We start from the raw sequence: 15,051 nt of genomic DNA, 5'->3' as shown, positions 1-15,051 counted from the left end.
TCTAATAGGAAAAACCTGCTTTGCCAGGGACAGCCAACATTTTGAATATTCTATTTGAATATATTCTATATAATATAATATTTGAATATAAGTGTAATTATCCTACGTTTCCCTCAGCTTTTTAGACTACATTCAAAGTTACAAATATTAGTTGATAGTGTTCACATGCTAAACATCAGTGAAATATTAGACTGCTCTCATTTCAGATTTTCTTTTAAAGTGTGTGTCGCTGTGGACAAGTCATATATTTGTAGAGCGCGTTACGAACCCTTTTTGGGTTAAATAGCTATCCGTACTCTGGTGATGTCACCGCCATCCAGTATTTGTATTTGTTTGGCGGGGTTTATGACTTCGTCCGTTTGGATCATCTTGTAAACGTTAACTTTCCACCTAGCTACACAATATGGAGCGGTACGTCTTAAATTAACTTGAGATCCACTTAAAGCCATTGTGTATCACTGGAACTAATCATTAAACAAAAGTCTGACGAAATGTAATGGGTTTTGGTAGCTTGCTTAAGATATTTACGTTAACGTTACCAGTCGCCGTTATTGTGATTTGACTTTAACGTCAGTTAGATGCAGTTAGCTAGCTAACGTTACCGTTAATGTAGCTAAGCAGTGTTACCAACCGTAATAATTACTTTACGCCAGCATTACTTCCTAACAACGATTATTATATTTAGCTGTGTTCTGTCTAGCTAGCTAAGCCACTGAACGAGTAGCTGGTATGTAGCTAACGTTAGCTAGATAAGCTACCGCACAACCATAGATATATATGCCGCACAACAAACACCGAGATAACCGTAGTTACTGACAGACTTTACGTAAACGTCTAGCTATGTGACATTAATTTCAAAATGTAGCTAGCTAGCTAACCAATAGTATCGTCCTAATATGCCGTTGTATGTGTTTTGGTGGACTTTGTGAAGCAGTAGAATGACGTTATTAAACGTTTCTTTTTTGTAACGTGTGATCTAGTGGAAGGATGAGTCGTGCAACGTTAGCAAGCAGCAGATCATCGGACCAGCCTATGCGAGTGCAAGACAGCAACAGGATGAGTATGGCGTATACAACGCCCAAAAGGTTGGTTTGAAGTAACAGAAACTACTATGCCCATTTGCGGTTGTTAGAACCTGGGGCCCGTTTCAGGAAGGAGGTTTAACAAACTCCGAGTTTTACCCTGAACTCTGAGCTGATTTACCCTGAGGTGGGAAACTCCGAGTTTTCGGTTCCAGAACAGCTGATTCGAGTTGGTTCAATAAACTCGGTGTACGTTCACTCAGAGTTAAGCGCGTGTACCACCACAATAAAAAGGCAGCATGAATGGAGCCATAATGCTTCGATCTGTCATGGTAACAACCACAAACAAACTGGTCGGCGAAATACTCATGCGCACATACAGCGAGTTTGAATACATATTTTGTTAAAAGGCTGCAAAAGAGAGAATGTGTGTGGGAGAAAATTGCTGCTCGAGTCAATGCGTAAGCTCTAATGTAGTGTATTCATTTCATATTTAATCACAGGTAACTTATATTAGTGGTTGAAACTGGAATGGTACATAGGGCTGTCAGCATTAACGCGTTAATCGCGAGCATAACCATTTATTCATTTATTACTACAGGCTGCAGGCATGACGGAGAAATGCAGCAGCAACACAACTCTGAATGGCGCTTTTTATTTAACTAGACTCGTAGACAAGTCGAAAGCCATATGCACATTTTGTAAAGCCGAATTAAAATATCACCGAAGCACGTCAAGCTTGAGCTACCACCTACGAGCTAAGCATCAGGGTTCATACGTTTTGAAAAAACCTGGAAAAGTTATGGAATTTGAAAAATGCAAATTCCAGGCCTGGAAAGGTTTTGGAAACATAAAAAGACCCAGAAAGTTTTGGAAAAGTCATGGAATTATTTTTAACACAGCATAATATGTCATTAATAAATGTATTTTCATGTCGTCTTAACCTCAACATTCTATTCGGGGAGCGATAATATGAATCCCACTATGAACCACATAAATTGTCATTCATTTTATAGTTAAACCTCTGAGGGTAAACTTTAACACAGATTTGTATTTGTTTTGTATAATGTGGACTGACATTTTCAGGAACACATAGTCATGGAAATTTGCCAAAAAGTCATGGAAAAGTATTGGTTAAAATGCGTATGAACCTTGAAGCATAGTACAGTTAACGTGACTCAGGTTGATGCTAGTAGGCTCAGGCAGAGCACTATTTTGGAGAGTGCTACTCGCCGACCTGTTATTGAAACCAAAGTGCAAACGCTGTCTCATCAACTGGTGATCACTGGACGTCAGTGAGTAATCAAAATTATTTTATAAGTTCGTAAGTTACTTATAACTTACCAGAGTTACTTGACTCTGGTAAGTAGGGTTGGGTACCGAAATGCGCCGACCTAAACGGTAGTAATGAGACCGAATAAGAACGAAAATTTTGGTGCCTGACTTTACACTACACCTGACAGCAGGTAACGTTAGCCTACCTTTAGCTAGCAGCTGGATTAAACGCGGTTAAAATGCTGAAGGCTAACGTTAAACAGTGTAAAGTGTGACTATTTCACTGTAGAGGATTCCAACAGCGGGACGTAACAGTCTGCTCTGCAGCAGCTGCCGCTGTCGGAATTAAACACAGACTGTGCGTTCACTTAAAACAGGTAGCCTCGCGGTGCATTCACAGTAATTGTAAAATACACATTTCCCATCTGGTGGTTGTTTTTGTCGTTCAACGGCAATTTACTGGTGAAATAAGTTATTGTTATTACATTATTATTAAATCTTAGCCTTAACAATAAACAAGTTCCTGACTGTTGAGTACCCTTCTTTTTTTCTTTTGTTTACAGTAAATAAATAATAAACAAATACAAAGCTTAAAGTCAAGTTCATAAAGTAACTTTCTTTGCATTCATTTGATTCCCAATCAAGATAGACTGATAAGAATTGCTTTCCATTGTTAATATGTACTTAAAAACAGTTCTGAAATGCAAAATAATAGAATTTTAATCATGTGATAAAACATGCGATTAATCGCAATTAACTATAGAAATTCAGCGATTAAACGCGATTTTAAAAAAAATTGTTTGACAGCCCTAGTAGTACATCTATAATTTCATTTAGGTGCAATCCTGCGGGCGAATAAAGTAAACTACTACTAATCCCATTCTGAGGTTGCAGCATGATTTACAATCATTTATTTCTTTTTAATGTCACTTACTGGTTTGTGTTCAGGGAAGTCTACAAAAAAAAACGTTTCGGAGCGAGTCATTCTTCTGTTAGCATTTTGCTACAGTGGCTTTACTAATATGCTCCACATCAACAATGTTGTAAAGAAAACTGCTGTTTGCAAAAAAAAAAAAAACGTAATGCCACACAAATAATCTGGTGGTAGAGCATGTCCACGATGGGTGACGTTAGTGATATGAGGACGGATAAGGTTATCTACAGATCTCATGGACTGTGAAGAAAAACGATACCTCTCAAATAGGTAGTTATCTGGAAATGAAAATAAAATCTATAGTCGGGCCTCAATATCATCTCCTGACATTTCTTATTTTTTTTATAGATTTTTATATTCAAACATACAGAACAGAGAAACACCTCCCGACGTATGTTTAACTAACAAAGCAATACAGCATCTTCATCAACGGGATCGTTGACAAAAGGAAATGCCATGTTCGGAACAAAAACGTGCTACAGTCTGCCTAACATGGTTAATAAACCAACCCTGTTTTCTTATTCATGGAGATAACAAACTGTGCTAAAATGCGCCTGGTACAGACTGAATGAATGAGGAAATGAAAGAGTGCTGTGTCAGAGGGAGGAGACTGAGGGAAGAAAACCTGCTCCTGACCAGGTTAGGTTCACAGGCTCAGTTACCATAGTAACTGACTCTGAGGTGAAGTGACCTCCCTTTCTGAAACAGAAAACCCAGAGTTTCCCTCATCTCAGGGTTAACAAACTCAGTTTTCACTAAACATGCTTTCTGAAACAGACCCCTGACGTTGGCGACATCCTAACAAAAACAAATTTTATACACTTTGCTCCTTGACTACTTCTAATGACTTTTTTTGTATCCAAAACATTACCTTGGACTGACCTTAGATTGTAGACAAAGGATGTTATGTTTAGGTTCATGCTGTTTCCTATATGTTTAACGTTGATAACAAACGGACACAAACACTTGGGCATTATTTAGTTGGAGGCTTCATAGTTTAGACCTCTAACGTTACTTATTTGTGGCATAGGGTGATATTAGAAACATGGGCGTGTGACTCAGTGAAGACACATGAGAAATGGATTATTGGCAGCATGTTTAAATGTGAGTCAGCAAGTGGAATACATCAATTTGTTTATGTTTTATGTTTCTTCACAGTAACGTTAAACAGCCTTCCTTTGGAAAGCTTAACATACCCAAACCGCAGTCTGTGAACTCTGAAAGGCGGACCAGCTTCTTTGGTGCACGGTATGTGAATAATATTTCAGAAATGTACAAAGTTGCTTTCCAGTGATCTTCACATAGAAGTGTAAACAACTACAAAAGACTGAGAACATACAATAGATATAGCCTATACATCAGTAAAACCGGACACAGCCAGTACACTTACAATAGTAGTAAGATGAAATGAAGTGGTAAAAATGTATAGTCTTTACCTTACACAGTGAGAAGGAAACCTCTGTGATGACCTCAAAGAGAGTAATACCTCTGTAAAAACTTGACTGGGCTTTTAGTTACTTTCTTAATTCAAACCAGTGTAACAAACACACATTAACAGCATAGATGTGGTACTAAAGTAAAAAAGTACAGACTTTATGCTCATAAAATAAATTTAAAGGTACTGAAATGAGTAAAACGATGAGAATAAACTAGAAGAGACTTCATTCGTTATCCTACTCAAGATAAAAACAGTCAAATTTGTTGTCTTTGTTTTTATTTACCACTAATACATTTATACAATGCAATTATTTAGATGCAATTGAAATGAAACTTATTTTTCTTTGCAATCAGCCTAATATGTTTTGTGCACATTTATTAATGTATGCTCATTGCTCAAGGACCTCTCGTGATCTCTGGGATTCACAATTTTTGAGAAACCTTGAAAAATATATTTGAAATTGAAAAGAATAGTGCTCGATAAAGTACTTGAAATTCCTTGAATTTCATTTTGTAATGTATGAACATGATTGAGACATGAATTGATATTTGACATTGTGGTGGTACGTTAATATTTTTTCTGCAGGACTAGCGGAGCCAGCATGCCTCGCAACAGCACCATGTCAGGGTTTGGAGGAACTGAGAAGATCAAAGACACCAGACCTCTGCATGATAAGTCCTATGTTCAGCAGTGTATCAGACAGTTGCATGAGGTGAACCCCTTTGTGTGTGTGTGTGTGTGTGTGTGTGTGTGTGTGTGTGTGTGTGTGTGTGTGTGTGTGTGTGTGTGTGTGTGTGTGTGTGTGTGTGTGTGTGTGTGTGTGTGTGTGTGTGTGTGTGTGTGTGTGTGTGTGTGTGTGTGTGTGTGTGTGTGTGTGTACACATTACATGTTTGTACATTAAATCCGCTGTGTGGGATATGAAATATGTTGGTGTATTGTATTGATTTAAATAATATTGCTGAATGGGAAATCAAAATGTTGCTTAAACTTTGTGTACCTGCATTTGCAGCAAAAAAAGTTGTATAGGTGTCGGTCAATATGAGTGGGAATCCATACTGTAGTTCTGTCCAGCCTGATACTCTCTCTTATGTCTTTCTAGTTCTTGACAGAGCAGGGTTACCCAGGCACTCTGTCAGCCAAGACCCTCCAGTCTCCCTCTACCAAGGAGTTTGTGAAGGTGTTTGAGTTTGTCTACCGTCAGCTAGACCCAAACTTTGAGATGCCAAATCTAAAAGTTGAGGAAGAGGTTCCAGCTATGCTTAAAGCCCTGAGGTAAAATACTGTCTTTAAGTATTAATAAGAATTGTATGTATTCATATTTCAGTTTCATTTAGTACCCCTACAGTCTTAAGTGCGAGAGAGAGGAGTGAGGGAGGAGCTGCTTACACTCTACGTAACATTACACACTTTCAATGGCAATCACATCATAGCCACGCCCTAAAACACCCCCAGCTTTATTGCCGATTTTAAAATCAACGAGACAATAATTCTAAAAATGAACATCATTCTGTGTTGCAGAAGACTTAAAACTAGCGATTGAGACCATAAACTCATGAAAATGTTTACTGAGGTAATAAATAAAGTGAGAAGTGGGTCACTTTCTCATAGACTTCTACAGAAACCAAACTCCTTTTGTAACCGCACGTGTCGCCCCCTGCTGGAATTCAGATAGAATGCGCGTTCAAGGCACTTGCGCATTTGCAGCACCTCGCCGAACCGGATGTGTTGTCCATTAATATTATACAGTCTATGGGCTGGATTAAAAGAAATAATACAAAGAACGATGGAGAGAAAATCTTAAAAAAAAAAAAAAAAAGGTTATGCTAGTATCAAATTCATAGTACATGCAAGTACCTTACTATTTGTTGTTAGCCTTCATGTTGGCTCCTTTTCTATAGTTTAAGAAATATTGCGGACTGTCTTTATTTCTCCATATTTTTGGTTTCAGGTATCCATTTGTTCTCTCCAAATCTTCAATGTATTCTGTTGGAGCTCCTCACACCTGGCCTCAGGCCCTTGGTGCTCTCATGTGGCTGATTGACCAAGTCAAGGTGAGACACAAACAACACTTTTAATAAGAATTACAGTGGACTGTTGCTATCTAAAACCATGTTCATTTGCATCGGATTCAGAATAAACTAATGTAATTTTTGTGCTTATTCTGTGTGTCAGATCAACTGGTCTTTGAGTAAGCAGGAGCTGCTGTTCAGTGACTTCTGTGAAGACACTGATATCGAGGAAGGGGCCGAGTATAACAAGGTACCCTGACTTCTTTTAACAGCCCCATAAGGCATAAACCCTTAAAAGGTCAAGAGGATGTACTGTATATCTGTTGCTGGAATCAAACACAAGACCTCTTTGTTGCACGGTTGCTAACAGTTGTGAGTTTTTCTTACTGATGCAGTATATTTCAAAGCCATTCAGGTGTTTTCTCTCTGTATTTTTACATTATACAGTTCCTCTTATTTCTGTGTCTCAGTCTAAAACATTTGTTAGTTTGTTTATTTATGTTTATCTTCTCTTTCACGTGTCGCTGTGCAGCTCGTCTTGGACTACACAGCTGAGACATACTCAAAGTTCATGCAGGGTGAAGACACATTTGACGACATGGATGAATTATTCTTCAATAAACTAAGTAAGCACAGCATCTCTATGAAATTAGTTGTTTTTTAACAAGGAATTGCTTTCTATGTATATTTGAGCATAATGTTTGTTAGTTTCAGTTTAGATTTTTAAGTTAAATTTTGAAATCGAAAACTCAACAAGTGTGTGTCTTCACAGAGAAACTTTACAACGTTGACGAAGCCCTGCTGGCCTCGACGGAGGAGAAGTACAAAATACTCAGCGATGAGGTTGAACAACTGGAGAAAGAGAGCCGGACGGTCAGAAGACCTTTTTATTGACACATCCCCATGTGCATGGATGATTTTTTATATATATATATACACACACACACACACACACACACACACACACACACACACACACACACACACACACACACACACTGCAACCTCTGGGGCTGAAAAATGAAGCCAACTCAGAAGTGCCAAAAACTGCAGTTCCTCGAATGGCCACTTGAAGCTGGCTCCAAAAGCAAGTCAATCACTGTAGACGCTAATGTTAAAATGCCCAACTTTAGAGCCAAAATAAACATGTTTAAACCCTGGTACAAACTAAAGCTAATGACCCCCTTCATGTCAACTGTGTATATATAACTCACCTGTTTAAATGTAATCTCGTTTAACTTTAGAGCAACACTAAATCAGAAAGATAATGTTCTGTCTTCTTCTCCTGGACAGGACCGTCTAATGACCAAGAGGAAGGAAAGGATAACACTGCAGGCCGACCTCAAGAATCTCCAGAGTTATCGAAGCAGCATGGAAACCTTTAAAGCCAAACTGGAGAACAGAGATTCAGAACTGAGTGATGAGCTGGAGACCACTGGTAAATATGGCCATGTCAGTCAGCCAGTTCTTTGGCAGGATGCACTGGATCCTGTGGGCGTCTGATGATGTTTGGATCTCAATAATTAGTCACCATGAAGTAGGGCGGGGCGATATGGAGAAAATCAAATACCAAATACCACGATATTCTTGACCATACACCTTGATGTCAATATTCCGACAATATTGTAGGATTGACAGTTGGTGCTTTATCAAAATATTATTTACACCATGAGAATTTTGATAAATAATCATCAGAAATGTTGATTTCATGACAAAGTGTGTAAAGGCAAATAATAGAACAGCTAGAACAGTCTGAGTTCAGAAAATTACATCACTTTACTGTAATGCAGCCTTCAAAACCAGGAAAAGACCATACTTAATATTTTACGATTTTACGATATCCAAAATCTGAGACGATATCTAGTCTCATATCACAATATTGATATGTTGCCCAGCCCTACCATGTAGCCGTCTGTGCTAATTACTATGCAAAGTAACTGGAATTTCCAAGTTCTTAATGGGCCTGTGCACACTCAGCACCAACATAATAAGGATTCTACTTATGGGTTAACTGGATTTGTGTCTTACCTGAGAGCCTTTCTCAATTTCCCTGTTGGAAAAAAAAAAAAAACATTTTACATTTCTGTTTTTTTATTAATAAGCCACCAGAGACCATACTTTTTTCTTTATCTGCAAATATTCAGTCTCCAACTGTCAGTAAGTAACCATGCAGTACAAAGAAAGCTCCCACTCAGCAACATAGTTCTTCTGTAGTAACTAAACAGTATTCAGGTTCCAATTAGCACATGGCGACACATGTTATGTGGTCACAAGTGGGCTTATTGGGTCTTCTACAATAACTTTGAACATCTCCTTCCAATCAGTGTAATGTTTTTTTCCCTCTCTTTTTTCTGCAGGCAGTCAACTGGAGACTCTAAAACATCAGCAAAATGAACTGCAACACCTACTGCAGAACCAGAAGTTCACTCCAGCTGATGTTGAGAGGATCAACCGAGAGAAGAGAGAACTCCAACAGACCATCTCCAGTCTCAGCAAGTCTCTTGAAGATGCTCAACAGCACAAGTGGAATGAGGAGATTGTTCTGGCCAAAGTGAATGACAAGGTACTGTATGTACATTGACTGTAGAAGGAGGAGCAGAAATGGTAAACAAAATGTTATTAAGATGGTGTATGTGACATATGACTCAGTTTTTTCTTAATAGTTGCGATTAAACTATGTGTATTTTGTGTCAGTGTTTATTTGCTACCCATTTGTAGTCGGTATAGATTGATAATAGCAGACGTTTTTCATCCACTGGTACACATTTTGACCTTTTTGATTTAAGTTGTTTCCTCGCCCTTCCCGTGTCTGTCTAATCCCAGGCGGAGTTGAAGTTAGCGGAGTACCACAAGCTGGCACGTAAACTGAAGCTGATACCACTGTCGGCAGAGAACGCCGGTGGTCACGATTTTGAGATCAGGCCATGTGAATATGGACCCGGCAGCATGGTTCAGCATAAAACCCAGAGACAGGTAATTGCTGCTAATGATCCTGTTTACACAAACCTTTGAGTCGGCATAGGAGCAGTCTTTCATATTTTGAAGGATTTCAATTCAGTACAAACAAGACTACCTTGCTATCCCAATGCTTAGGTTATTTTCAGTTATTTGTAGCTTTGGACATGTACCTTTTTTTTATATTTACTCCATTGTAGGTCGTTGAAAATTAGATTTGTGTCTTGCGTGATATATTTTAGTATTATGTGTTTTTGTTCTGATCTATGCCGTGTTGTAGATGCTCCTGAGAAAGCTGGTCAGTGACGTGGAGGAGGAGAACAGTCGGTTAGCCAACATGAAAGTCAGTCTGGAGGAGTCGTGTGAACAGGTAACAAAATCCTTATTATTTTGCTCCATTAACTTTTTCCCATGCTGACACAATATTATCAAAGTGCGTCTTTTTTCAAATCACATTTGTCATTTTTAAATGTCTCTCTTTTAAGGTGAATTCTAACATCTTGGACAAGTCCAATGACCTGAAGCACTTGAGGGAGCAGATTCGCAAGCTCGACGAGCGGTTGGATTCTAACATGCAGGTATAGTCCATATAGTTTAGACTGCTTAATGTTGGTAGAAATGCCATACTGCATTCACCAGTTGGCACACATCGATCACACTTAACCCCATTTAGACAAAATGGCATTTGTGCTCTTCAAAGCTGAGAAACAGGAATGATTAAACGTTTTAACGTGTTGGTGACGAGCAGAAAATGCACAGTTGTGTCATACATGTACTATCGGTAGTTTCCTGTGTTTGTGTCTGTATAGGAGCTGGCCCAAGAGGAACAGGAATTGTTGGCAGAAAAGGAGTCAGTGGATAACCATCGTAACCACCTTGAGAAGAAGGTTAATTTTGGATATGATGAGTCTGTGCAACAACTGAAGGCAGCGCAACAACAGTGAGTTATGGATATAAATAGATATAGAGAGATATGGATAGATAGAGATCTATCTCTCTCAACAATATTTATGTCTTAAGGATTACTTCATGTGTGAGCTTTAACATCCTCAAGGTTTCTGTCAGTCTAAATTATGAGTTTTAACACTTGTGGTTGTCTCTTCAGGTACCACCTAGTGCTGCAGGAGACCAATGAGGAGAGACGAACAGTAGCCAACAACCTTGCGTCTGTATTTACCACAGCTACTAACCACTTGTCAATCACAGAGGTAACGTTCTTACAACTCTACTACATCTGTCCCTGTACTGCAAGGAAGTGTCTGTATCTCAGGCATACTTCAATTTGTTATAGCAAGAAAACAAACAAATGTATCAAAATAAGTAGATCTAGCTTTTTTCCCGTGCAAACATCACAAGCACATAACATATAGGAACAGCCTAAGTATTTCACTGCGGTTTAGATGTGACTGCAGCCATCGTTGACTTAATATATTGAGGCTTTCAATGAAAAAAAAATTACACAGTATTGTATGTAATTAGAGCTAAAAACATGAGGAAATATCAGTTGTGGTGGAGCCGCGGTATCGAAGTCCCGCCCATACATCTGCCCGACCAATTGCGAGTCAATCTCAGCTGTCAATCAATACGTTTCACCCTGTTTTATAGCATCACATAACTGATAAAAAACAAACTTATCAGAAAAATTAACACTTGAACAAACGGCGTGATCAAAACTACCTAAAATGACCAAAACCATCTTTTTCAAAAAATATTGTCTTATACTCATGAGTATTAGTTAGTTTGGCCCATGTCCCATCCACTAACATGGAGGGGGTGGGATTTATGACCTATACTGCAACCAGCCACCAGGTCCCTTACCGACCCATCCCCAATCAAATAAGATGTAGGCTAATTTCCCTGAATATTAATGATTAGGTCCTATTATTGTTACGATAATTATTATTAGTCCTATTATTGTTGTTGTTGTTGTTGTTACTATTATCAAAAATCATATCATTGAATGAAAAATGTTCAACAGCTAAGTTCATACCGTAGACTTATTAAAGATAAATGATGTTAACGTTTAATATAGACCATAAAGTTCACGACAAGACCGATTTCGTAACGAGTTTATATAAGATGATACTCTGACGTCCCATTCTCATGAAGGCAGCACGGAGCTGCACCACACAAAGCCTAAAGAAACACTAAAGAGAAGAAGAGTTACGATCCACCGTCTCGTCCAGTCGCAGTGGCGTAAACTGGCAGGTTTTAATGTTGCAGACCACGGTTTTTTTGCAAGTAGTTTAAAGTGTAAACTCGTATTGTTGTGAACCTTTGGTGTAAACTCGCCTTAAAACAAATGCCCCCCAAAGGCACCTCAACCAGTGTTTCCCACACATAGATTAATTTGTGGCGGTGCGCCATACAATCAACACCGGCTGCCACATATTGCGTTTCGTTATTTATTTCCGACCAGTGTAATGGTGGGTGATGTGAGAAATGCGAATACACAATCCTAAACAGCCCTAATGTAATACAACCCATTGGCTCCTGTGGTTCTTGTATAACAGAAGTGCCTGGAGGATCTGCACAGCAGAGTGAGGCGGGTCTGCCCTAAGGCTGTGGAAGAGGATGAAGCTGTTCTAAAGAAGCTGCGGGAAACTTTGAAGAACTTCAGGTCCATGGCAAACAGTTAGTAAAGCGAAGCGGGAGGATAGAGGCCTTCAGGTCTGCAGGGGCAGATCATTTCTATGACTATGGAAGTGGAGTTTTCCCTGTCATGTGTGTTTTTAGGTTGTTTCCATCTTGGAAAACAGAAACTTACCTAATTAATTATTTGTTCTGAATTGTTACTTGTTCGGAATTGTTATTTGTTCTGAGTTTTCATGTGTTTTGTGTCATTTTATATCACTGAATGAAAAAGGATAAAATAAAAAATACACTTCTGTTTTTTCATTAATAAACATTAATACATAACTTTAAAACCCTCTAGTTTCTATAAAATAGTCTAATATATGGCAACAAGACACCAGAGGAAAGGGCTAGTAAAGGTTAGTGTTTCTACTGTGTAACACTGAAAAATAGATTTTAATTAAAAAAAAAAAAATGGTGTCTTAAGGTGTAGTCAATATATTGTAAACTTCCTTATTTGTGTCAGTGACTGTAAGATACATCATCAGTCTTTCCTCACTGTGGTCATACTGTACTTCATCAGATGTGTGTTGTACCGAAGCCACTAGAAGGCAGCACACACCTGGTTGCCAAAACTCAAGTGTTCAGGTTGCTATTCATTGACATTTTCCTCTAGGAGATATTTTCCAAACTTCCTAAACTGTTGCTTAACGTTGCAGTTTCTACAATAGCTACTTGGTTTCATAAAGTATTCTAACATTAACAAAAGCCTTGTAACAACTTTTGTGATCAAAGTAAGTACCAAATGAAATGAATCTCTTGATTGCAGTAGGCGTCTACAGCAGCCAATACCACCAATTGTTGTTAAAGGTTAATCCAAATTTAATCAACTTTATACTTAATACAGCTACAAATCGCCAAGTTTAAGCAGTTTATTTTGGATATTGAATTTTGTCGGAAACACTTTGTTATACAGTCTTGATAATATCACACGTGTTTTGGACACCTTCGCTGTGCTTATTTAAAGGTCCCATGGTATGAAAATTTCACTTTGAGGTTGGGCCGATCTGGAATCTTCTCCTTATGAGGTCATAAGGAGGAAGGTTACCTCCCCTTTCTCTGCTTTGCCCGCCCAGAGAATTTGGCCCACCCATGAGAGAGAGAGAGACATCATGGCTTTCAAATGAGCAAAGTGGCAGTTGGTCAAGGCCACACCCCCATCCTCCACCTTGCCCCCCTACCCCCCTTTTGGCAAAGAGACTTCAGATACAGTATTAGGGGGCCTCTAAGGCCTATATAAAAGCATCCAAAAAGCACCATGTCATGGGACCTTTTTAATATTTGTATTCTACAAACCCAATCTGTGACTTTATGAATTTGACTTCAGTTAGATCTTGGTTCAGGCAAACACTGGTTACCAATTAAATAGCAGGCATAGTTTCCATTTGTGTCGGCCTCATTTATCTTATTTTTACTGAACACAGCATTTAAATTCCACATACCAGCCAAAACCCATAAAACTGACTGGCTCATTAGTAAAAGCGTTTATTATTTTAGGAGTTTTCTGTCATGGCAGGAGCATTTATTGCAAATCATTTGACCGAGGCAAAGTTGGCAGTGACGACCCAAAGGAGTGGGTCGTATCTCTCCACAATGCTTTCTCCATGTCATGGTCAACCTCACTCCTTCTACCAGCTTCCAGTGAACGCTGCATATTTGGCCTGCAGTATTAGTATTTATTTACATCTATATCCCATGCAGAGATCCAATCCAGATCCTGTGGCAATCTGTACACAATTCAAACCACAATTTTTGTGTACTTTTAGGTTTTCAATTTTTTTTTCTTCTTTGGTGTCCTATAATATCGGCCCTGATCCAGTGTTTGTCAGATCGGTCTTATGGAACTTTTTGGGTTCCTGGCCTTTTTCACATGATCTTGTTCAAATAAAGATTTGTTTTGTGGTTCAGCTGCTCTTGTTGGACACAGGCTGTTGATTTATGATTTCACAAAAGTGCCTCTTTTTCCAATTTTCTCATTCCACTTTAAAGGGAGAATCTGCCCTGCAACCTAACACTATTAACATTGTCCAGTAGCTTGCAAAAATGTGCCTATTGTTTCTTGGTTCATTCTTTTTTTGGTTGTGTATTTTGTGTTCTAGTTCCTATCAAGAAATGTCAAAGTGTGCATGACTTGATACATCCCATAGAGAGATGATTTAGTTGCAGCCATATGTCAGACCTTCAGTAAATGTTAAGTGTCATAATTGTTCTAAGTGTCCTGTCTTAATTTGAAGCTTGGTTATGTGAACCCTCCTCTTGTCCTTGGGTCAAATTTGACCCATTTTCGAAAGGTTTCTATATCAGAAATTTGGGTTTCTTTCAACCAAGTTGTCAAAAAAATAAAGTGGATGGTTGGAAGTAAAATAAATGATCAGTTCACTAGTGATCATATTCAGTTTTATAGCATTTGGAGAGAAAAAAACTAAAGAATAAAAGAAACCTGTATGGTCGACGGGAAGACAACACCGTCAACAGCTTTAGTTTTTCTCAGCCGGTAGTTTTTGTTGCTCCTACATGTTCTGAAGCTTTGCAGAAAATATAGTAGGAAATTACCTGCAATATTAGAAATAAATGAAGTAGAATAATGGCTAGTTTATACAACAGAACGGTGAAATACTACAGTGGTTAACAATTATGATTACTGATCAATTCTTTGAGTAATTTTTCAAGCAAACATTCACTTGCCCCAGTTTTTCAAATGTGAGAATTTTCAGCGTTTCTCTTTTTAAAATTATTGTAAACTGAAAATTTCAAGATGTCACATTTGGCACTGAGAAATTGTA

The 15,051-nt window shown here is 38.4% G+C and overlaps 1 protein-coding gene across 1 annotated transcript; it reads left to right on the top strand.

Annotated features, from left to right (window-relative positions):
• The first annotated feature begins 280 nt into the window (after positions 1-280).
• Positions 281-12,712, top strand: ndc80 (NDC80 kinetochore complex component). Its single transcript, XM_039804412.1, has 17 exons — positions 281-411; positions 981-1,085; positions 4,390-4,479; positions 5,255-5,381; positions 5,770-5,942; positions 6,619-6,721; positions 6,843-6,929; positions 7,212-7,305; positions 7,452-7,552; positions 7,973-8,117; positions 9,037-9,242; positions 9,503-9,652; positions 9,915-10,004; positions 10,120-10,212; positions 10,444-10,574; positions 10,740-10,842; positions 12,148-12,712. Exons 1-17 carry the CDS (start codon positions 404-406, stop codon positions 12,271-12,273), a joined length of 1,932 nt encoding a protein of 643 aa, XP_039660346.1. The 5' UTR covers positions 281-403; the 3' UTR covers positions 12,274-12,712.
• The last annotated feature ends 2,339 nt before the right edge of the window (positions 12,713-15,051 follow it).

This window comes from Perca fluviatilis, chromosome 6 (assembly GCF_010015445.1).
Source record: "Perca fluviatilis chromosome 6, GENO_Pfluv_1.0, whole genome shotgun sequence".
In the NCBI taxonomy this organism is placed as follows: Eukaryota; Metazoa; Chordata; class Actinopteri; order Perciformes; family Percidae; genus Perca; species Perca fluviatilis.
Note: the sequence above shows the minus strand (reverse complement) of the source record. Positions and strands in the feature narration are given on the sequence as shown.